Source organism: Rhinoderma darwinii, chromosome 1, assembly GCF_050947455.1.
Source record: "Rhinoderma darwinii isolate aRhiDar2 chromosome 1, aRhiDar2.hap1, whole genome shotgun sequence".
Lineage (NCBI taxonomy): Eukaryota > Metazoa > Chordata > Amphibia > Anura > Rhinodermatidae > Rhinoderma > Rhinoderma darwinii.
The window spans coordinates 618,598,280-618,624,955 of record NC_134687.1 but is presented as its reverse complement, the minus strand read 5'-3'; the positions used below and the strand labels follow the sequence as shown (position 1 = coordinate 618,624,955).

Genomic DNA, 26,676 nt, shown 5'->3' with positions numbered 1-26,676 from the left:
CACCAAACCCAGACACGTCCATCAGACTGGCAGCTAGAGAAGCGTGAGTCATCCCTCCACAGAACACATGTATCCACTGCTCCAGATTCCAGTGGCAGCGGCTTTACACCACTCCATCTGACGCTTGGCATTGTGCTTGGTGATGTAAGGCTGGCATGCAGTTGATCGGCCCCCATGCCAGCCTTTGGACTTGGACTCTGCAGTTATTGTGTCAGTAGAGCGTTGGCGACTTTTCTGCACTCGGCGCCCCCGCTCTGTAACTTTACGTGGTCTCCACTTCGTGGCTGAGTTGCTGCGGTTCCTTCCACTTTACAATAATATCACTCACCGTTGATGGTGGATTATCTAGGAGGGAAGAAATGTCAGGAACTGACTTGTTACAACGGTGAAGTCCTATTACAGGACCGCGCTGGAATTCAGCGATCTCTTTACAACAACCCATTCTATCACATGTTTATAAAGACGACTCCATGGCGAGTGCCGGATGTTATACACCTGTGGAAATGGGACTGAATGAAACACCGAAATTCAATGATTAAGAAGGGTGTCCCAATACATTTCGCCATCTAGTATAAGTAGATCTGAGAGAGAGATAAGTAGATCGATGATAGCTCTGAAACAGATAATAGATAGGATAGAGATAATGGATATACTAGGTGCATATGCCCCTTAATAATCTCTTAAACACTTGGTGAAGCCGCCTCGCTCTCCTATAGATATAACATCTGTTCTTGTCGTTTAACACATATACATTCTGTAAATAGGCCACAGCTTAACCGCTGAGCTGTACAATCCTATAGCCTGTGTATATTTAGAACCTGGATCCTATAAATACGTCTCTGTATATTCATCAGCACTTTTGGAATGACTTTACCAGTAGTTGTAAACCAAGATTAGTCGGGTTAAAATACTCTATTCGGGTAATTTTGTCAGGGGCCCTCTACACATTTGGCTTGTAGAACATTCTTGCGGAAAATAAATGATCTTTTACCTAATTCTAATTGTTAACCGGCATTGTATTGGCTTCGAAAATGGATTTCATTGTAGTAGATATAAAATATTGGTCCTGGGATCACGTGACGGATTGTGTAATCGCCGGTATGCCGGTCATTTGATGGAGCTATTGGGTCAGCCCTAGTAGAGACAAGTCACTGTAACAGAACCCACAGTCTCCTATGGCAGCCACAGTGACTATATTGTAATGGGGACACTACACTATTAAAATTAAAGGGGCATTCTATAAAAATTGTGCAAAAAAAAAAATAAAAGTCCAATCCGTCACGGAAAGCAGCAGTATATTTCTTGTATTTCTATTTTTTACTTGTATTTTTATTATTTTTAGTGCAACCCTATCCTCCCAGAAACCTGTCCTTCTCCTATGAGGGTAATGAGTCCAGCGTGCCCTATCTGATAGTGAAGTGGAACCCACCAGAGAAGGCTGATGTTAAAATGGGATGGATGACCCTAGAGTATCAAGTGCGTCTTAGAGAGGAGAAAAAGCAAATCTGGGAGGTAATTCAATATAGATTTACCTATACTGCTTACTCGTGGTAAACTTTTTTGGGGGGTTCGTCCGGGATTCTGTTTTTACAAAAATAATTTGAATCTGTAGAAAGAAAAAAAATTCTATATTTCCAAATGCTACCTCTGTTCCATGTCACTGGTAATATCTGGGTAATGACTAGGCTGTAGTAACGTAATGTCATGTGACTGAGTTGTCCAATGGCTGTATGCCACTGTGACTACGTCAATTCTGACATTCAGTGGCTCCCGTGGGACATTACATCGCTATGGAGACCACGTAACTGTAGCCTATTAACCACAGAAGCATTGAGACCGCTCAGAGACAGCGCCTTTCAGCTGCTTTGACTACTTACTTTACAGAAGATTATTTATTTGGCGTCTTACTTTACCGCATGTACCGTATTTTTCTCCAATCTTGGAGAAACGGGCAGCAGTATAGCTCCACCCGGACATCAGATGTGACATGACCGCTTAGCTCTAACTTTATAACTGTCATCTGAGCTCCCACAATGCATTGGTCTCTGGTAAACCAAGAGATTTCTGAATAACTTTGGGTGTGATCAGAGAAGAAAACCTCATGTAGCGAGTTGCTTACTCGTTTTTTCATTTGGTCCAATCGCTTAATCACAGTACATGTGGTAACCTAGAGGCAGCTATATATAAGGGTAAATGGGCTTGACCTCACCAGTGGTGTTTACCTGCCTTCTGTCCCCACTGATGTGCCACTGCTGGGGGTCCAATTTTCTTACTTTTTGGCCATAAAAATATTTTTGGCTACAGATATCTTTTCATTTTTATGATTTTCTTTATTTTCTCCCATTATAGGAACATATTGTTGAAAAACAAACCAAGTTGAAGGTATTTAGCTTAACCCCAGGAAAAAATTATGTGGTCCAGGTACGATGCAAGGCCGATACCGGAAGATGGAGCGAATGGAGCGAGGAAGGTTATAGTCAAATCCCAGGAGGTATGGACCATGACAGAATTTTACCTTCGAGCCTATTGAGTAATAGAAAATTCCACATTTAAACCAGATCTCAAGGCTCCCCTACAGTATATGTGTGGTACTACCTTTTTCTAATCATCTTTTTTTCACTAATGGTATATAGTTGCCTGTAGTCTATAATTATTCTGTCCTTGCTGTAATGGAAATCAGGCAAATACACTCACTTCTAGGGGGCTTGTGTTTCTAACCGCTAATCTGAACAAGTAGAGCTGCAGTGTAAAGCATAGGGGAGGGGCAGATCAGGAGGTGGATTTCAGACTACCTCACAGTTCTTATACACCGTGTAGCAAAACTGTGGTCGCTAATCACCGCTCTGCCCTAATATAGCAAAAATGATAGGCTGCAAACCTCCCTCAATTAAAGGGGTATTCCGGTTTCAGCAAATAAATGTTATTCTTTGTATAGTGATACAAGTTATACAATTTTCCAATATACTTTCTGTATCAATTCCTCATGGTTTTCAAGATCTCTGCTTGCTGTACCTTCAACTGGAACTTCCATTTTATTTTTCCAGTAAAAAAAAATAAAAATTCTGGTCATGTGGTGAACACACAGGTGCACATGTATCAGAGCTCTGGTAACTGTAACGAGCTGAGCACCTGTGGGTCAAGGTTCCCATTGGATGACTGCAAGCAGAGGTCTAAAAAAAATCATGAGGAATTGATACAGAAAGTATTTGGGAAAATTGTATAACTTTTCATTCTATGAAGAATAACATTTATTAGCTAAAATTGGAATACCCCTTTAAGAAACTGAAAAGCGAATCATTTAATTTAGTTGTTTTATAAAGGTGAACCTCCAAACTGGAAGTGCCCTCGAAGGAATTTGTACTTAAATTGTGATCCAATTTCTTCATTTGTTAAGAGTGCGTAAGTGAGCTTAAAGGATGTTTCTTACCATAGCCATTGGCTATGCTTAGGGGGTTCAACAACTGGGACCCAACCAAGCCATAGAATAGGGGTGCCCAGTCTCCCATTCTGGGCAAAATGGCCACACAATTTATAAATGTCTGTGGTGGGAAAACCACGTTAGGCTCCGTTCATTGGTTCCGCCGGAGCTTTCAGTCAAGGGAACCCATGAACGGAATCCAAACAGAAACCAGAGGTTTCCGTTTGCATCAACATTGATTTCAATGGTGACGGAACGGGTTCAAATGGTTTCCGTTTCTCACCATTGTGTAAGACTTCCATCGTTTTGACGGAATCAATACTGTAGTTGACTGCGCTATTCATTCCGTCAAAACGACTGAACCCTTACACCGAAGGGTGAGAAACAGAAACCATTTGTACCGGATCCATCACCATTGAAATCAATGGTGATACAAACAAAAACCTATGGTTTCCGTTTGTTTCAGTTTGGATTCCGTTCATGGGTTCCCCTGACGGAAAGCTCAGACGGAACCCAGGAACGGAGTCCCGACGCAGATGTGAACGAAGCCTTAATGACATTGAATTTTGACCTTTTTTATTTCCCAAGTTAGCCGTTTTCTTGTGTGCATCTTCACAGCAGCATAGAGTATTTCAGGGAATGTTCATAAATTAGAAGATGTGGCCTACTTATTCATTGCATGTCTGTAAAGGTGACTCTACTATTAGCCTGTGTTCACATCTTGAGGTTATAAAGCGTTTTTTTCACATGGTATCACCGCAATACCGCAGCAAGTACCTACGACATGACTGCAACGTGTGAACACCGCCTTAAAGGAATGTCCAGTCTTATGTAAATCATCGTGTAATGAAAAGTTCTGTAACTTTTTTGTGGCCAGTGAATGGAAACCTACTTCTCACAGCTGAGGGTTTGTTACAATGTATCAGTGTTAGTAAGTGTTATGAACCTGAAGTTTAGGACATAAGAAATTTGTCCTGCTGCTGTGTTTATCTCATAGAGGATTGCCTAGACTGATACATTGTAACAAACCCTAAAATGTGAGCAGACTTTCCCGTACCTGAATGTGTACAGTGAGTGTTCCCATTCATTAACCGTAAACAGACATAGGTATAACATTTTTTGTAATAGATTGTTTCCATATAGTGCTGATTACTAATCAGCTTCGGGAAGTCTATAGTGGAGGCGTTACCTTTAACCCCTTCACTGCCCTAGACCACCAGGGATGTTGCCCATCGCTGTTTTCTAAAGAGATGGCATTTGTGGGTAAGTTGGTAGAAGTGGGCCCACATTGTTTTCACATAGGGCCTCTATACCCTGTGTCTGCCCCTGTAGAAATGCTAGGTTTCTAGACTTTTTATATATTGGATGAGCTGCCCCCCCCCCCCCCCCCCCCATGTGTCCTCATCCTTTACCATCAATTCATATACTGATCCATAAATGACATTATCTCTCCACTAGTTACAAAGAAACGAGACCTGACACTCTGGATATCCGTTGCTGTGTTGTCAGTCATCATATGTTTGACAATGATCTGGACAATGGCAATAAAAGGATGCAGGTAAGTACACCTGTGTTGTAGAACAGACCACAAGGACCCCTCAGAACAGAAATTCTGTGCCAACCCCTTACCTATGGGAAACTTCAAGGATATCTAATTTTCCTCCACTACCTCCCGAAGCACTGGCCACCAGGGAATACTCTCATTCTCCCTTCTCATTGGATATTTAACTTTCCTACACTATCTCACTAACCACTGGCCACCAGGGAAAACTCTTAGGGCTTGTCCACACGTAATGGATTTGCTGCATATGTTCTGTCCGGAATTGCAAAACAGGTGAGATTTAACAAATTCAATACAGAAATTCACCTGCGGTGCGTAATTTTATTTCCGCAGCATGTCAACTATTGCTGCAGGAAAGTGGGCTGTTTTCTTGCGTTTTTCTGATGTACTGAGTGATTTGCTGTGGAATTTCTTACAGGAGGTGGAAATGACATCACAGGAAGAAGAAATATCACCATCGCACAGTTCTTGGAAAAAAAACACAGCAAAAATCTGCACTATTTTATGCAGTAAAAACACATGAAATAGTGCAGATTGTCTGTTAGTTGATGCTTAAATGCTGCGGAAATTGTCTGCCTTACGTGTGGACAAGCCCTTACTCTCTCTAATTGGCAGATATCTAACTTTCCTCCACTACCTCTCTAGCCACTGGCCACCAGGGAATACTATTACTCTCTCTATTCGGCAGATATCTAACTTTCCTCCACTACCTCTCTAGCCGCTGGCCACCAGGGAAGACTCTTACTCTCACTAATCACTGGGCTCAGTATACATATATCCTCTCCTTCAACTAGACACCAGGAAATATTACCCCCACCTCTCTCCCCACTCACAAGACCACAGAATATTACCAACCCACCTCCATCATCACCCAGGATAAGCCACAGAATATTACCACCCCACCCAGTGGACACCAAGGAATAGTAACTCTCCACACACTAGACAATAGAGAATATCAATCTCCTACCAACCTTTATGACACTAGAGAATATTACCTACTCACTCACTCAACACTCATAAATATTATCCACCGCTTTCCTTTCCATCCAGGGAATTTAACCTACCAAGAAATATTACATACCCACACCTTACTCACTACAAATTATTACTTCCCCATCCACTGGACACCAGGGATTATAACCCACCCCCACGTCCCTCTCTACCCAGTGGAAACCACAAAAAATGACTTCCCACCAGACACCAGGGAATATAATCCTTACTAATAACCTTAATCACTGAACACAGCGCAATGTATTTTCTACTTCAACTTGGCACTAAGAAATATTTCCCCACCACCCTCCTTACCCTAGACACCAGCGAATATTACCTACCCCCATGTCCCTCTTTCTACCCACTGGAAACCGCAAAAAATGGCTTCCACTGGACACCAGGGGATATAATCATAGATGCTGTTCCAGAATGATATTCAATCCATAGAACTATTTATGTTAATGCATTGCCTTATTTTATTTTTTGTATTAGTTGGATATCCTGTATATGCCCTCCTGTTCCTGGACCAAAAATTATGGGATTTGATACCCAACTTCTTAAGGTAAATGTTGTTTTTTTGTACACAGTACTCTGTCTTTATTACCATAGACTATTACATATGTAGATTTCCGTCATTTGCTTACATTGCAGTGGCTGTGAAGAGAGGGCGTCCAGTGCGGGCTTTGGGAAGGGCTATGGGTCTTCCTGACTAGGCCCCATAGTGGCTTAAGCTACTATGGCATGTACACTCTTGACTGTATGTCTTCTTTGATAGACAGAGTTGGATTATAGGGAGCCCACACGAGGCAGGTGCAACGGGCCTTCCACCACCTTGATACTCTAAGGCACCACCACCAGCTACTTTCCCTTCCCAGGCCGGTACTTTGGATCAGGAGAACCAGTTATCTGTCGGGCGCATGGGAGGCTTCAGCTCTCTGCCCCGCAATTTCCTTTTGTAGACCACAGACTAGTTCTAGTCTGTGGCCTACCAGATATTCTCTTTCCATGCTGGCTTGCCCCACGTGGCTATTCAGTGATCCTATCCAGCCAGGAAGAGGTAGGCAGACATGTGTTTGACACTGTGTGAATTCTAAAAGAGTCGCTGGCTCGTCTGTTGAGATAACTTCCATAGACTTTAGTGGAGAAGGCCATATGGCCACCTCCTATATGCAGTTGCGATAGGTTGTTAGGTGGGATCTGGATCCTAGAGATGGAAAGGGGCTCCCACCAAAATTTTTGCACAGGGACCTCTACCAACATTAATCCTCTTTATACATGTTCATAACATGCTGTTGGCCTCCCTTCAGCCATCAAAGAAAAAGTAAGTAGGGTAACTATAGTAAAACTGCATGTGGACGCTGAAGTCTTCATATACGTATTTGGTCTAACTGTTTGTAGTTGTTTGATTTATTTTAAAAGTGCTTCTTCTCTTTACCAGAGTGGAAAATCTGAAGACTTGTTGGGTGCCCTGGGCTGCCAAGGATTTCCTCCAACCTCAGACTGTGAAGATCTCCTGGTGGAATTCTTAGAGGTAGATGACAGCAAAGAGCATCTCATGTCTAGTCCAGAAAGAGAACCTCAGTGCCAACATATGAAAGTTTCCCCTGTGGATACAGACAATGATTCTGGCCGTGGAAGCTGCGATAGCCCCTTTGCTCCTTTCGAAGGAACTAAAGACCAAAGAGTCCTATCACAGGGTCCCGAAAGCGTTCAGAATGGTGTCCATGAACATCTGGCAGTAAAATCTGCTTGGCCAATACAAAACAAAGCCATGGACGCAACAGTATCGAATTTCAATGATAACAAATCCTGTATTTGGTCTGATTGCAAAACATCCAGCAACCCATCACCAAAATCGAGTTATCACAATATCACAGATGTCTGTAAGTTGGCGCTTGGTGTCATGAATGCCAACATGTCAAAATTTGCAATGCCAACTGAAGACAAGAGGCAACCTACGTACTTTCGAACAATCAAGGACCTCGATGAAGAGGATTTAAGTAAACAGAAGGACTTGGGAGATTTGCATTCCAAGGGTGTTGAGGCCGACATGTTAAACTTATTACTCAACGAGAAGATGCCCTTCATGGCTCCTCGTACAACGGACTATGTTGAAGTCCACAAAGTTAACCAAAACAGTGCATTAGCGTTAATACCAAAACACAAAGAAAATAACGTAAAAACTGACCAATATGCTATACTGGTTCCGAACCAGGAATATTCAAAAGTAGGAAGGGTTGAGGCTGACAGTGCATTAGTGTTAATGCAAAATCTAGAGGTTCAAGTAAGCGGTGCAGATGTCATGAAGGAATTCATTCAAAAGCCTCAGCAAAGCCAAACAGAAAAGCTTATGGGCTGTATAAAACCTGTTTTAAATGAAGGTGATCTTAAGAATCTTGGAATGGGTTACATGGATCCGTCGAGCTTCTTGCCCTGATCCCATTTGAAGAGATCCAGACTCTTACGCATGGTGGAGATGACCATATTCTGGCTCAACCTATTTCTCAGTTCACCAGGAACTTGAGTCATCACGCAGTCACTTTATCCCTCAAGCATCAGTGATGTCATCAGTTTGGGTATGTGATGAGCCTCTTAAAGGGCCGCCCATACTGGCGCACATTGAGTTTTCTACTCATTATTGGATTACCAGGTAACGTCGCCATTAAAGAGAAGTAAAACTCCAGGTCATGAGATTTACATCCAGCTGTTACAAGGTGTTCTCCTGCTTTGACCATCAGGTGGAATCTATCCCCACAAATCCAAAGCGGAACAAATTGTTTTATGTGAGGAGATTTTCATTTTCTGCCTTTTTTTGTGTGTGTTGTTTGTTTTTTAACTACCTTGTACTTTTGTCATTTTATGTTTTGCATTGTACACACTTAAAAAACAAAAGTTCGAATCAATTCTGAAGTATCCCATAGAAGCCAGATCAGATATATGCTTCCATCATGCTAGCCCTAGACATTCAATGAAGTCCATGGGTTTAGGCAGACCCCTGCTGTTCACACTGGGAGAGGGGGTGGGTGTAATTGGCTGTTTTAGGGATTTTTTGTGTCTGACACATTGGTTAGCTTTACTCTGTTTAAAGCTGTTATCTGATTGGTTATCCTTAATGACATTTGCATATTGTCCTCATTCATAAGCAGTTTTCACCTTCCGTTTATGGAGCTTAATGGGAAGGTTCAGTTGCCATGACTATCTTTTGGCAAAAGATGTTGAGCAGTGTGTACTATGATAAAATGTTCTAGAATGTCTATGATACTCAGGCTGTACCTGTATTCTTTTAAGTGCTCTCTGTGTATATATGTGTGTGTGCGTGTATGGGTGCATATATATATATATTATATTAATTTGTAACCTTATAACTCACTACATACATTGAAACTACCAGCTAGATGTATTAACAGAATATTTTTATAAGATGTGTAATTTACCTTTTTTTTCTGTGTCCTACTTGACAGCCAACTCAAGGATTGTTTTTATTTTTTGCTATATAATGTCGACGTTAAGTCTGCATGTTAAAAGATTTGCAATTTACAGATGTCGCTGAACTGTACTTTCCAGCATGCCATAAATTGTGTACAATTACTCCTGCATATGACTTGTCAGCTTTAGCAGCAGTGACATCTGCTGCTCATGAGAAGGTACTGCAGGGACTTGTCCATTTGTATTTATCACTAAGAACCTTTCTTTCCATGGTAAAGGAAATATATTGCTGTATGCATCTAGGTTTTTGTTTTTTTACTTTGCGTACATGAACTTTGTCGCTTCAACCTTGGGCATTTGGGATGATCTAAAACCTTGGAGGGTCATTCCAGTGATCTGGCACTATTGCAAATTGTCAAACATGGTTTCATCTCATCCCATTTGTAGGCACAACATTGTAGCAACACAATAACTCATGTAGAATTATGGCTAATATAATAGAATTCTGAAAGTGCTTTAAATTCTTTTAAACTCACAGTTAAATTGTAGGTCAGTTGCGCTAATTTTGGGGTTCACAGCTGTAAGAGCAGGGTGGTTTTTGTCTATGAATGGAGTACATTGATGTATCTTTAGATCAGTTCTCTGCTTTGTATAATTCCTACTTGTTAGAAGGATCATTGACAATAAGCAGATCACAAAGTGTCCCACTGCTGGGACCCACAGCGATCAGCTGTTGGTTGTGGGAAAACCTGGCAGTAAGTGTTCAACTTCTCTGCAGCGCCACCACAGGGGAAATTAAGCATTACACAGTGTCTATTCATATCACTGGGTTGTTCATGTTATGCATGACAGGACAGGTCCTCCAGAGTGAAAGTAACTCTCTGTAACCGCTCTCCACTCTGGCCAAGAGATGAGGCTATTAACTCAGAATTCCCTAATTGGGTGTATGAAAATGAGTTTTCTGAACTGGAAAACTCATTTAACCTAATCTCTTCTATATCTCTACAGCTGTGGTTTCCAAAATCGGCTCTAGAGCATATCCAGTGCTCCATTATTTTTGGCAATAAAATGAACCCCTTTAAAATGAATATCCACCCTTACATATCATTATTTTATTTATTTTTAAAAAGCTTCAAAATACTGTGCTGATTAATTTTCAAATTTGTATAGTGGTAAAATATGATACAGAGCTCTAAATCTCTTCTGACGTTTTAAATGATAAAATCCTATCGGCTTGCAGCCACCACTAGAGGGAGCTTAAGCACGTAATAAAGCAATATGCAGTAAGCTCCTCAGCTCCCTCTAGTGGTGACTGCAGGCAGCCAAAATTGTATGTTTTAAATCTATGTCTAAAGCCGAGGATTTGGAGTTCTGTATCAGAAAAACGGAGCCCTAAATGCTATAAAGATATGTAAGGGAAATTAGCTTAGAATGTTGGACATTTAAAAAAAAAATTATAAAAGTTTGAGGTTCACTTTATGTACACCTTAAGTGCTGCAAACCTACTACATTTATCACATGAAAGAATTGCAATGCATACTGTAACTTTTAGTATTATTTAAACATGTACAGGTCACTTTTAGACAATGGAGGCAGTCAATTTGTACCATGCTATAATATTTTGTCCCCGTAATGTAATGTCGGAGAGGGAAGAGGAAAAACTAAAATATTTAATCGGAACAAGATATCTGCCTCCACTTTTGTGTCATCAGTTCATGCACTTTAAGTTGCTCTTGTATTTACTTGATATTCAGGAAACAACTAAGTTCAGGATTTAAGGGTGATTACCCCCAACATAATTATTGATCTAAAGGATATCCTCCACCTATAGGAGATCTCAAGGCAAAAACTTTCTACACAAAATAAATAAATATTAAAAGTACCCATGCATGTAAAGTAATTTAATAATAACTGCTATGCAACATGTTTAGGTGTTTTTTCCTTTTTCTTTCACGTCCATACTGTGTGGACTCTCCCTCTCTTGCAGCGGGAAGTCCCAGCACAATCTCAGTCATCCTCTAGACTGAAATCAGCCAGCTATAAGTGAACAGTCTTATTTGTAGGCAGCTCATATATATATATATATATATATATATATATATATATATATATATATATTACACACACACACACACCCCTTATTACATCCATATTCCCTAATAGAGCAACACTTTCAGCTTTGTAACTCACTACATGGAGCTCTCTATCAAGATCTCTTCTTACGTTGACCTTCAAAAAACTGTGATGTCTTATAGGTCCTCTAACCATTTTCTAAGTGCCTCTATCTATGATGCAGTCCTAACCCCTATAAAGGAGAATATCCCCATCTCTATAAAGCGGTTCTCCAGTTTTCATAAATCACAATTTGTTAGCCTGGCACTCTTCTTTATATGTGTTGAATAGGGCACAGGAAGTTCTTGCTGCCACACAGGAGACTGCTGCTATATAGAACACCGATTTGTTTTCGATTCCATCCACTAAAGCAGCAGGAAGGATGAGAAATTTGTAGAAAGGATGATGCAGATTTAGGATAAAGAATACAGATAATGAATCATTTTTATAGAAGTATACAAACCAATGCCGTTAATACGTCACCATGAAGAACATCCGGAAGGGGCGTTTCCCCTTCATTTAGGAGTACAGGAAAGCTGGGTGACTACCTGCATGGAAGCTTTAATCCTGGTCATATTGGTTGTCACCCAGCTTTAGCTTTTACCAGATACACTAAGAAAAGCCAGAATTTTTACAATAAAAGTCCTTTAATCTGGTATCAAATTATGTGACCGATACCAGATTATCGGATTTTAGCACAATGAACTGAATCGCACCTTGTACTACACCACTGCCGATAACTATTAAACTGTAGCCTTACTATAAACTATGCTCAACCACATTTCAAAGTTTGAAGCGAAAATAGACTATTGTATATATTTTGCTGTACTGCATCCACGATAAAAAAAATTGAGCAATTTTGCAAGAAATCTTCGTTAAAAAAATCTACCGTTTTTTGTATACAGCTCCTATGCAGACTTGTGTAGTCTGATCCTGCAGTCGTGTGTTTCTTCTATCTGCCCCCTCTTCTACCGTCTATATGTTTTTAAGATAAGGGGCAGATGGAATCGAAAAGCACATGACCTCCGGTTTGGACCACACATGGATTGTTTGTAGTTTGTAACTATAGAGACGCATAGGATCTGCGAATGCAAAATGGTGGGAGATTTGCAATTCAGGTTATAGGCAAAGTTATTTTGGTTTTCTGAGATATATATATTGAGAATCAAGATTTGTATTTGGGAGTTTTCCTAGAATATGAATGTTTTGAATGTTTAATCTTTATTAGTATGTACTCTGTCCATACAGGAACAAAAAACATCCAGGTTAAGTCATCCGTAACCTACATAGCCATAAACTGATGTTCCCTCCTGCATGCAGATAGGAAGATTTATACTTTTATTTAACAGATATTTATCTTTAAAAAAAAAAAAAAATGACATAGAGAAGATATATGTAGATATAAAATATATATTTATGGTACAGACTATGAATAATACAGATATAAAGTTATTTTTTACTTGCCCCAGTTATGCACCTTGTAGAAACATCTAATATGTTATCGTAATATTGGATCCTTATCTATAAATCAAATCTGCTGTAGTTTTTAAATTGCCTAAAACGAAAGGCGGTTGTGAGGATTTTTTTTTTCCCAGAAACAGCGCCACTCTTGTACACAGGCAGTGTCTGGAATTGCAGCACAGCATCACTCACTAGAATGGGGTTGAGCTGTTATACCAGTAATGGTCAATAGAAAGTGATCTGTTTCTGATGGGGGAAAAATATCAAACCTCTTTTTCTGATCCCAGAGAACCCCCTTAAATGAACCTTGTATAACCTCACATTGATTACCAGGTTCCATTTTAATAACATGTTCAGGTTCCGCCCCTGAGGATTTTTTATTTTTTCTCCCTTTTTTCAACCCTTTTTTTTCTAATCCTAAATAGGTCCATAATAATGTGGGTCCAACCTCTGGAACACTCATCTATACTGAAAACAAAGGGGCAGCAGCGCTGATTTAGAGATGCGCCCCCTTCACTGTGTTTTTTTTGTTTTTATTTCTGCAAAGTGGCGCCCTGACCATTCTCTGTGAAAGGAACTGCAGCATGGTCCCGTTCAAGTTAATGTGGCCGGCTGCAGTACTCTGCACAGAAGGGTGACAGGGAACGAAGCTGTGCCGAGAAAACTTAGAGCTCTGCGTTCCTTTCTATGAGCCCTGTGGTCCCTTTATTCTGAAGATCGTGGGGTCCCAGAGGTTGGATGCCCAAAGATGATAAAGTGATGGCATATGCTAGTAATATCCCATCACTTTATAAGAGGAGAATAACTATTTAATGATACAATTCTGGCTGCTTGCAGCCACCACTAGGGGAAGATTACTGAATACGGTGTTATTATTGAGTTTAATGTATAAACTGTATACAATAAGCTCCCCCTAGTGGTGACTGCAGGTAGCCAGAATTGTATAATTTAATTTCCGTCCAAGTAGGGGATTTGGATCTCTATAGCAATCAGAGCTCAGGATTTTATGATACAAAGATATAAAAGAATTTTAATCCGCACAAATCATGGGGTTAAAAGGTGGCGATTTAAGTCTGAAGTAGAAAAAAATAAATCTCTAAACCAGATCTCCTTTCGAATTGGTACAGCAAAAATCGTAAGAAACTCAAAAGAGATTCTACGAATGTATACATCTGATGCAGTTTCTTGATTGGCGCCAGTGACTAGTATATAGGGCTGGTATATATTGATGCTGACTTTCTACCAATTCAGAGAATTTTTTTTTTTTAATTTTTTTGCCACTTTATATTGGTTTAGATGATTTATCTGGGGGCTCGATTCTCCTTTTAATAACACCCATTTGTCTCGTTCTGTTTTTCTAATGGTTTTATGATTTATCCAGTATAGTTCATGGCCACAAAGCTATAATAACCTTCAGACTAAAAGTATAGGAAAAGACCAAATTTTAGGTACAAGAATTGGTGGCTTATTACTGACGGACCTTTTACTTCCTGTACACGATTGTTTTCCTGCCTCATGTGCCTCGCCATGGTCTATGTTTGTTAAATAAAGCTTATATCAATAAAATGTAATATATTAGGAGAATTATAAGATATCTCTGTCATGTTATAAATGTTATGTTTGTGTCCAAGTACTGTGGCGTAGCTAGGGGAGTGGCTAGTGGGACATGTGCCTTGAGTGCTAAATGTCAGGAAGGTGCCAACGAGCCACTCTGCCTTGGCAAGGGTATTTGGATACAGGGCTTGGGTAGCAAACAATCTCTGCCCTTGGCGAAGAGAAGCCTAGCTACGACGCTTAGTGCATGTTATTTTACTGGTGTTTGGATTATATTCTATTTTTTTTTTTACTTACGCCACCGGTCGATTGATCAAAATTGCAATTAAAATTATATTTTATATGGGGGTTTTTTAAACTCCAAGTGATCTCTACGTTTTTTCCATGTATGATAGGCCTGTGTGCATTGTGGTCAAACACTCCTAAAAAATGTGACCCATAACAGCCCATGGAGGCTGTAGATGGCCCCTGTGCTTTCCTTTGGGCAGCCCTGTGCCACAAATAATAATTGTTATTTACATAGGTTAACATGGTCTTTCCTAACTGATGACTCTACTGATGAGAGTAGTAGTTCAACTGTATCATCGTACCAAACTAGAATGGGCTGCCCTGTTCACATAATGGCCTCCGTTTTGACGTATACTCTCTGAAGGTTTGTTTTGTTTTTCTGGTTTTGTTTTGATTTGGGGTATACCGACCCGACGGAGGCCAAAGCCCAAAGGTACACTATTTTGTCCTCTGTCTGTCTAATGAAGCTTCTTGGATACACTTCACATCTACACCGGGAGCTTTTCCAGGCGTACACCACAAATGTGATGTGAACAGGACCTAAGCTTGTTTGTTTCCAAACAAATGGCGATTCACTAGTTTAACCCTTATACGGATTAATATTAAATCCTCTATATACCAGATACGTCCCTAATCTGTGTATAGGTCAACTTCCATATTCTATGATGTTACAGCAGGGATTGTGTAAATATGCATACATTTGGATGGGACCATGTTCTGAATTTTATTTTTTATTTTTTCCGGAGAATAGAGGGTGTTTTATAGGTTCTTCAGAAGGGTACCACTTGCCAAAGCCACGGATGAGCAAGTTGCCCTTTATAGAGTCTGATTATTGGCTGATATACTGGTATCAATGTTTTGGGATTTATTTAGTGTTCAATTCCCCTACAGTGCCCCCACAGGGGAAACAAAGCATTACATCCTGCCCTTTAAAATGGGCTGGCCGTGTAATGTATGGACGTTTCGAGTTCTCCGTAGAATAAGATGATCTTGTGGCCAATCTGCTCCACTAATTCATGGCAGTTTTTAATAAGGGACCCTCACTCCTCCGAATGCCCCATTTTAAACAGGCTATATACCCACCCATTTGACCTAAACTGCTATCCAGTGGCTATCGTAGATTGTATGTGAGGTTATCATACATTAGGCATTCTGCCAAACCCCCATATGACTAGATGTTTCAATATGATTTGTAATAAATAGTACATTGTAGGTCCTGGGGCTACCAAATAATGACGTCTGCTATCTGAGCAGGTGTGGGCCATACATGAGCAGATGGTGACCAACCATACGCATAAAGACGTTTCGCTGACACTTCAGTCTGTGCAATATCCGCCCATCCCCTTACTTCCTATGCACGGTCGGTACATGATAGGTTCTTTTTCGTAAAAGCATGGGCTCATGGAGTTTTAATTTTCCACCATATATGCAGAAACACTCAATATGCCACCGTTATTCAGCCCAATTGTTGCATTAGGCAATGTAAAACTTGTTGTAAGAGACTCTAAACCTTATTATGATGGAGGGGGAAAAAAGCGAGTAATTCCCTGTCCGTCTGCGAAGTCTTGTAGAAATCTGGGGTAAAGATCCATCTCTTCCTGGTCCCTACCATTTTAGGCTAGTGACCAAAAAAGGATGGGGGCTTAGCTGGAAATTTCGACACCGATCTTTTTTCGCCCTATAGTACACACAGAGCAATAAGACTAGGTAAACAGAAGGATAACTCCAATACAGAGCCCAAAAAGCCTAAACTCTGCCCTTTTCCCAAAACTTTTTGTTTCACATTCACTATCACTGGAGAGGAGGGGGAAGGAGCAAAAGACAAAATAGATGCCTCTTGATACATATATATAGATTAACCCTGGTAAATATATATAATATTTTATATATTTTTTTAATTTTGTTGTTATAAGCATACTTTTAAACTTAGGATTATATCAAATTTGTGGGGGTTCAACCACGGAGTCCCCCTGTAATCGCTACAACACTTTTTTGCAAGGCATTTTCTGAAGGCTGTATGGTTGGCTATTGACTGTAGTGGGCCAACTGTGGGGTCTACAATAAATGCTAAGCGGAGATGAAGTGTCAGGGTCCTTTCCCTGCGCTATTGCTACTTTGCCTTAGCATTAGGCGGGAATCACAAGATTGGACCTCTGCTAATTGGACATTGGTGGCCTACACTAGCGATAGGCCACCAATGTCTATCCCGAGACAACAGAGGTTGTTGAACAACAAAGGTTGTCCAGGATTAAAAAAACATGGCTGCTTTCTCACAAAAACAGTGCCACGCCATTCCATAGATTGTATATGGTATTGGTTCTCCCCATCCAATGGAGGTGAGCTGCAATACCATGTACAACCTGTGGACCGGTGTGGAGCTGTGCGTGGAAGAAAACAGCCATGTTTTTCTAATAGTGTATAACTCCTTTTAATCTTTAGATAATTATTTTCCAATGTCTATATCATCTTGTACAGAAAACAAATGTGCTTTATTCAGATTGTATAGTGTATATATAGAGCTATATGACTCACTTGTTGTCTTGTATCCTACGTAGATGTATAACGTTGTTACCATGCGGACACTTTAATGCAGTACTATGAATGTCGCCTCTTCACTTTGATGAAAAGCTGTAATAAGAAGTTATCGAACGCTGCCAAAAAGTTTCACTCAAGCGGTAGTAGCACTTAGACATATATATATATGTCTATGTCTAACGTATGGATTCCGTTTATACCAATGTCTACACTTGCGGGTGTTTGAATAATTGCATGCATTCTGATAACCTGATTGTATGAGCCACTAAAGCACTGGGTGACTGGTTTTTCCTGTTTTGTTTTTTTTTTTTGTTTTTGTTTTTCAGAGAATTCCAAAATTTACTTCTATTTGTAAAAAATAAAACAATTGAAATGCAATTTTCTTGTCTCGTAAAATTTATTTTTTTGTTTAAAAGGCTATTATTTGTATTCAGGTAAAGGTGAATCTGTATACAGTATTTTGCAAAAGTATTCAACACCCTAAGAAGTCAACATATTTGTCTGGATTCTAGATGATGCAATGGTACCGGTTGCTTGCATAAGTATTCAACCCCATGCCGTTTGAATCGTGCGTTTTGGACATTTTATTTTAATCCAAAGAGGAACAATTGAAATATCACATGTATATTATGACATTGCTGACATGCAATTCTCTCATTTACAGAGAGATTCTACATTGTCCTTAGAGAGGTCGACCGATCTAGAGAAACCCTTTTCTAAATGAGGACTCCTAGGCGATCGTGATCACGGAGTCCAGCTGCTGAAACCCCTGGTGGTCGGCTGTTTATTGCTGGTGGAAGTTTCTTCTGCAGCGGCCACTGCAGGACAAATGTGGTAATACATGGCACAGCTCTGACTAATAGGTTCTCCTGACATCCCATTTGTTTGTCCTTTTTTAGTCCTAAAGCATTTTTAAATTCAACTCCGCCATTTCTTAGTTACCTTGATCTAAAAGAAGCTGGATTTTTATAGTGGGCAACCACTAAAGGCAGCTATTATAGTGTCCATGGTACATAATCCTGCATTGCAGAGAGGGTACAGATGGAGGAACGTACAGAAAGTATATTCTCCTATTTGCAGATGTTACGTATCATATAATTGTTCCTTAAAGGGATTGCCTCTTATAAAAAATGGCCACCCAGGCGATCAACTGATAGCCGTTGTGCCCCCTTCTTTAATTCCAAGCAATCAGCTATCATTACCTGGGGAAGTTCTATACCATCACCCTTTTTCCCTGCAGCGGCCACTGCAGGGGGAATGTAGTATTACATGGTGCTCATTCATTCTAATCAATGTGCGACCATGTAATAAATGGTCACATTGAATCTGTCAGAGTAGGATCCGCTTTTTGCACTGGCTCTCTACTCTGGCTCATAGAGGGATTCCAAGTGGGACCCTCTGACATTTCATATGCTTTGATCTAGAGTGTTGTTTAGATGGTACATAGGGTGTATAATAAAATTGCAACTAAAACCTTACATTAATGAGAGCGCTGGATTTATCATAAATACAATGCAGGTATTTGATATTGTTCTTTTCTCTTTTTTGAGGCTTTTTGAAAAACTTCTTGGAAATCTTCTTTAAAGTCCACAGCAGCCTGATCAGAAATCAAGATTCTGAATTACTGTTATGCTCCATTAGGGGGAGACAAACTTCACATAATAAAACTAAAGACAATAGAGTTTATGCAGGGCAGAGAAGGCAGAAGAGGAGGAGCAGCAACATATTCTGGAAAGTGCAGGAGGATACGATTAAGAAACAAGCTCATTAAACACTACATGCTGTGGGGCCATTTGGCTGAGACATTTATGGAGGCACTGTGGCCGACTTTGTTATGGAGTATTCGGTACAATTAAAGGGACAATTTGTTGAATGCGCTTGTCCATCTTTTCCACCACCAGAAGTTGGGAGATGTGCATTAATCCGCTATGTTTCCCAACATACCAAACTTTCAGGTAGTTCAGTGGGGAGCTATAAAAAAATAAAAATAAAAAAAAATATATATATATATATATATGTATACTTTCATTGCTGACAGTATGTACAGTGAGAAGACTCCAACCCCTATCCAGACCAAATTTTTCTGTGGCCGATTTCTCCCACCATTATAGTCTTTGGAAGCTGCGCCTCTATAAGCAGACCACCCCCTAATCCGACCAAGGACCACTTTTAAGAGCACATTTTGTAGTGGGAACCCCATTGAAAGACCACAAATTGAACTTGCTTTAAATTATCTGGATGTGGGTCCGTGTCATGCCGCATCACTGGAGCGGAGAGAGCAGTTGGAGGAGAATTGCTTGGCACATTAGGGCAGAGAAGCTGCCAGCATCGCGCCTCATCATTGGGGCAGAGACCGCAAAAGGAGGAACATTTCCAGGACAACGGCATGTCATAAGAAAAGAGGGAGGAGGAAGGCTGTCTGAGAAGGGGAGGGTGAACTATCATGCTGCACTCAACAGCACGTGGGGTTGCTGGGCAAGGGAGCTTGCAGATTGCCACTGAGGTGTCAAGGTTAGGAGTGAGGGGAATATGGAGAGCAGAGCCTGATTGGGATCTGAGGATGAGGGGAGCCATGCTGGTGTACTGTATTGTATAGAAATCAAAGGGGGAGACATTCTTGGGACTAGAAATGAGAGTTGAGCCATGCTGAAGACCAAGAGGGGAAACATGCTGGGGAACAAGATTTAGAAGTGTGCCAGGCCGGGGACCAGGACTAAGAGGAGAGCCATGCTGGGATCTAATAAAGAGAGGGAAAGCCATGCTGGGGACTAGGAATGAAAGGGGGAGACATACTGGGGATTAAAAATTAAATGATAGGACCATTTATGTGTGTGCTGTACATGTTTGCTGACTGCATTTCACACTTTAACTTGCATTCTGTGTACTTTTTTTTTTCTTTGAGAGGACAACCTCCTTAAAAGACAATTTTTTTTAATGCAATTTTGGGTGGTTGACTCAAAGAGGTTTCATTGTACTTAAAGGGTTTGTCCGAGACTAGAAACAAGGGTCTGCTTTTTTTCTAGAAACAGCACTATTCTTTTCCATAGGCTGTGTCTGGTATTGCAGTATTCAAGTCAGTGTGACTGGGCTGCAATACCATAAATAGCCTATGGACAAGTGTGACCCTGTCTTTGAAAAAATAGACCCACTCTGGTTGTCATTATAAGGACGTGTTCTGTATTTAGGACGAAATTTATGTCTAAAATTTTTCTCTCCATGCTTTCCACCCCGAATCTAGATGCAAAGGTCCACAACCTGTATACATTTTAAATATTAAAATAATCATAACTCAGAAATCCATCATTCAATGATCTGTCCTGGCAACCATCTTCCTCTCACCAATAGCCTACACCCTAGCAGCAGGTGGCCCTCCATACATAACTCCACTATCCAGTTCCACCACATTGTCAGTGATCCTGGTTCATGCCCTACTGAAGATATGGATACAGAGAGAGAAGGGCGAAAGGGAATGATTTCTAATAATTATAGTACCATGCCCATCGTGTTGCAACTGTCACATGACATCACGTTCATTATGGAGTTGGGAGAAAAGGGACGCAGAAGGGCATCATTTTTTACCCGCATCTCTGACTGTCAAAACCACACTTAATCCAATGCGGTTTTCCACTGCAGTAGTGGTGAAGATCATATTTACTGGTGATTTATTTTTTTGCAATTAATTTTTATAAATTATATGCAAATATTCTCTGTAACAATAATAATGAATTATAGAATTTAAACTACACGTGTGCAAATTGTGGTTCAGGAGGAACGAGTCCTACAGAGATAGTCACCAATTTAGATTCCCAAATTTGCCTAGTTACACAGTGATAAATCCCCAGCTCTCCTAACTGCATAACTACAGATGTGTCCTTCCTTACCATTCTTCATATCTCAACATATCCTGATATTTGTGGCGCGAGATGACCAGCTTTGAAACAAAACCATGGTTTCACGATTCTCTCTCACGACATTTCTATGATCTATCTGTCTATGTGTGGCCACCCAGTGGTTGTGATGTGGATTGCAGCCTGCCAAGGTTTTTGCTAGCATGTCGCGACATTGTATTGAAATGGTTTCATGAGAAAGTGGAAACCGTAACCAAATTCAAGCAAAGGTAAGGGTGACACATCCATAGATGATGTTTCGTATTAAGTTAGGGTTCTTAGTAGGTGGATGACAACCCCTGTTGCAGCTATGCTGGTAGCCACAGTGGTTGTCATTCAAAAACAGATTTTGTGATCACGAAAAAAACAACATTTTTGTATTGTATACCACCACCCACCATTTAATGTGACCTCCATAGGTCAACACATAGTGCAGGGCATTGCAATGTGATCTACCGTGATCGTAAAGTGTGATAATCACCGTATGTAACATCTGAAGAGTGACCCCGAGAGAGGCGTCAGCGCACACTGGAAAGTGCTGAGCACTCACGTTTTATGGTAAAGTTGGATTGTCTTATTAACCTCACTTGTCAATCTTTTCCTACTTCTCGGTACAAGGTCGGCGGCTGAACTTGATTTAACCCTCAACCTTTAACAATCAGCAACAAATGTATACACAGCCACTTGTGAAGCTGATATTTGTTTTTGTTCTTTTATTGTGTTACAATAAAGAATATATATTCCTTCACATCAACTTTACAATAAAATAGTGTAGGTTATATCAGCAGAATAGTAATCATACACACATACTTAACTATATACACAAGCATGTATACATACATACATAACTATATAAACAAGCATATAAGCACACATGCATGCAAAACATACATACATATTCATTACTATATACACAAGCATACATACATACCTACATAACTATATAAACAAGCACATAAGCACACATACATAACTATATAAATAAGCACACATACATACATAACTATATAAACAAACACATAAGCATACATACACACATACATAACTATAAATAAGCATACATATATACATACATAACTATATAAACAAGCACATAAGCACACATACATGCAAACATACATACATATTCAATACAATATACACAAGCATACATACATAACTATATAAATAAGCATACATACACACATACATACATAACTATATAAATAAGCATACATACATAACTATATAAACAAGCACATAAGCACACATACATAACTATATAAATAAGCATACATACTATATAAATAAGCACACATACATGCAAACATACATACATATTCATTACTATATACACAAGCACATTAACACATACACACATACATAACTATATAAATAAGCACACATACATACTTACATACATACATATTTGTTACTATATACACAAGCACATTAACACATACACACATAACTATACACATGTACATAAACACTGTATACACACACTCATATACACACATACACAAGTACATACACATATACACACACATACATACACACAACTCTATAAACAAGCACATAAAAACACATATATGCATACATACACATGCATAACTATAGAGACAAACGCATGAACACACATACACGCATAAATATATACACAAGTACATGAACACACATACAGTGATTCACACATTAACGCATACATAAATACACTCACACACACATATACATAACTATGTACACAAGTACATAAACACACAGACACACAAGTACATAAACACACACACACAAATACACAAGTACATACAAAAACACATAGGGATTCACACACATAAATATATACACAAGTACATAAACACAGACACAAACATGCATACACAGATACACAAACACACATACATAATTATATAGACAAGTACATAAACACATACATATATATACACACATATATAACTATATACACAAGTACATAAACACATACATACATAAATACATACACAAGTACATAAACACGCATACATACATACATACATACATACACACTTACATAACTATACCCACAAGTACATAAGCACACATACATACATAAATACATACACAAGTACATAAACACACATACATACATACATACATACATACATACATACATACATACATACATACATACACACTTACATAACTATACCCACAAGTACATAAGCACACATACATACATACATACATACATATACACACAGATACACAAGTGCATAAACACACATACAGTGAGATTCATACAAATCTACATAAATATATACACAAGCACATAAACACACAAACAGTACACACATATACACAGATATACAAGTACACACACACGCACATAAATATATGCACATGTACATAAATACACAGATTCACGCATACATAAACACATAACTATATACACAAGTACATAAACACACAGATACAGTGATATAAAGGGTCAGACTGGCCCAGCAGAGTACTAGAGAATCCTCGGGTGGGCCCCGGCTCTGACACAATTATGGGCGCCAAAGGTCCAGCAGGAGACAACCCCATTTGGAGGTGACTTTGGAGCAATCACTTACCACAAGGATCTTTTTCTTATTGGATGATTCACAAAAAAACCTTTAGGACCTAATTGATGCTAAACAACCCCTTTAATTCAATGGTGACAACCAATTTGGCGCCACTTCCTGTCGCCGCAACTGAACAGAAAAAAAACCAATACAAGCATAATTACAATTTTTTGGCTGCTCCAACTTCCGATTTACTGATATTACGGACAATTTTACCTTTTGGATGGAAATTTCGCTAAGAACAATCACTCACTTTCTGTCTCTGTTTTGAACATGTTGAATAGTAAGTCGATGTAGGTATTGAATCGGCCATTTTTAGCTGTATATTCCATCCTATAATCCTATACATGCACATGTAGCAGGACCAGTGGCCCGTTGATGTAAAAATCGCTAATGTCAAAATGGCAAGTTTATTTGCAATATTAAATGGAGATAATAATTTTCCAAGATTACCCCGAAGTTTACGTTGAAGACTGTTCATACTCTCGGCCAGTTCTTTCGGTGGACATCAGTCACGAGACAACTGCTGTGTTCTCAATAGTAGCGTGACGCCCGGGAGCTGACCAGGAATGCGGATCAGAGGTCACATTTTTTCTTTTCTCAATTCACCAAGAAAGCAAATATGTCCAGTGTATACAGCAGTTTAACTCACGGTTGGAGGCAGGAGAATTAACGGGGAAAGGGGTTTTATTTATTTATTATTATTATTATTTTAACCCCTCAGTGATCTATTTTAGGCCTTCCTAACCAAGCAATTTTTTTCGTTTTTCCATCGTTGCATTCAAAGAGCTATATCTCTTTTATTTCTGTCGACATGAATGAGGACTTGTTTTTTGCGGGATTAGTTGTATTTTTTTAATGCCACCATTTTGGAGTACATATCACTTTTTGATTAACTTTTTTGGGGGGCAATGGAAAAAAATAGCAATTCCGCCATTGTTTGTTTTTTTGTTTGTTTTTTACGGCGTTCACCTTGCGGTTTAAATGACATGTTAACTTTATCATTTAGGTCATTACAATGGCTGCAATACCATATGTCTGTATTTTTATTTCTTTTTTACACTTTTACTAAATAAAACCACTTTTTAATGGATAAAATGATTTTATACAATTTGTTTTTATAACATTTTCTCTGTTCACATAATTTCCTTTACGGAAACAAATAATACAGAAATATAAGACAAAACATAAAACATAAGGCACAAGTCGTACATCATGAAACACACAACATCAATGATGGGGGTGATGTTCAACGAGATTAGACTACAGCAGATATAAAATAGGTTATATGAATCATAGTTGATCATAGTTGATCCGCAAGGGCATATAACGACCATAGTTTCCATTTGTTCAAAAATCCACCAATTTTTTTTTTAATTCTTGCTATCATGTATTCATACTTATAATTAACATTAACTTTTTGAATAATATGAGTTATAGCTGGAATATTAGTTGATTTCCAATTTTTAGCTATAGAAGAAATACTAGCTGTTCAGATATGATTAATAATAGTTCTAAACCTACTTGGAAACAAATTTACCCCTAAACGTAGGAGGTCCAATTCCGGAGTCCGGGCATGGGGCATTCGAATGACTTGAGAAATAAGATTATTTACCTCCCACCAATATGTGTTGAGACCAGGATATTCCCAAAATATGTGTATCAGGGTGGCACTCTGTCCACAATTTCTCCAGCATTTAGGATTAGATTTAGGATAAATATTGGATCAATTAAATGGAGTAAAGTACCATCTGTAAAGTAACTTAAAATATACTTCACGGTGGTTAATGCATGAGGTACTTTCAATTGCTGTGGAATAAGCTTGAGTCCACTCTTCAGAAGAGTATGTCGATTTAAGATCTTGCGACCATTTGATAATGTGTGGCATGGTCAGAATGTCTACATCACCTATAAGTTGAGAATAGAACAGCCGGATGCCCCTGGTCCTAACGGGCACGCTTCGATAGAAGTTAGCAGCCCACAAGGGAAGTAAAAATTGAAGTGTTGGAACTTTGGATAAGATGGAACTAATCTGTAAATATTTAAAAAAAATCATATTTAGGTAATTGGTATTGAACTTGAAGATCTAGAAAACTATGGAATACGTTATCAGAATACAAGTCAGATACGTACTGCAACCCAGTAGAGATCCATGTATCTAGATAAAATGTACATCTTTATTAATAATTTTTATTTGAAATTAATTATTTATTTTTTCAGTCCCACTACGGGACTTCACTATGCGATCTTTTGATCGCTTAGGTAATGCTTTGGTATACTTAGTATACCAAAGCATTATTACCAGTTAGTGTAAACTGACCAATAAATGTAATCTTTTTACGTGGGTCAATGACCTGAATTTGTTTGCACGCAAGCTCAAGTGGAGGAAATTTTTCAAAACACATGATAAATGACAGTCTTGAATTAGGCATTTTGGAAGAGGACCTACCACACCTCAAACTCTTAGAGGGTCTGTGGGAGGAAAGTCACAGGGAAGCTGTGAAGGGTCCCTTTACTCAATTGAGGGTCCCCTCAACCAAATTTGCACCCCTCAGTGACAATACCCCCATTGACGTTTTTGTGAAAGTGGTTGATAATCAATTGAAACTATTAGTTGACCCAGAAGATTATAGCTCCAATACCACTAGGGGAGAAATGGCAGGTTTACGATCTTTAGAAAGTGACGACATCATTATTATCAAGCCTTCAGATAAAGGCGGAAATATCGTGGTGATGGACCGTACACAATACAGTAAAATGTGTCAAGGAATTCTAGGGGACCGACACTGTTATAGGTTGCTTGAATGCGATCCCACCGCGACTTTTAGAGATAAATTAAAAAATATTCTTGGTCCTGCCAAATCTCTTAATCTAATCAGTGAA

General features: G+C 39.3%; 1 protein-coding gene across 1 annotated transcript in view; it reads left to right on the top strand.

Moving 5' to 3' along the window:
* Positions 1-17,723, top strand: part of PRLR (prolactin receptor) — a 42,925-nt gene extending 25,202 nt beyond the window's left edge. Inside the window, exons 5-9 of the mRNA XM_075841865.1 lie at positions 1,343-1,512; positions 2,350-2,491; positions 4,877-4,976; positions 6,462-6,531; positions 7,408-17,723. Coding sequence (XP_075697980.1) covers positions 1,343-1,512; positions 2,350-2,491; positions 4,877-4,976; positions 6,462-6,531; positions 7,408-8,406 — 1,481 coding nt within the window. The 3' untranslated portion in view covers positions 8,407-17,723. The remainder of the gene's footprint in view (positions 1-1,342; positions 1,513-2,349; positions 2,492-4,876; positions 4,977-6,461; positions 6,532-7,407) is intronic.
* The last annotated feature ends 8,953 nt before the right edge of the window (positions 17,724-26,676 follow it).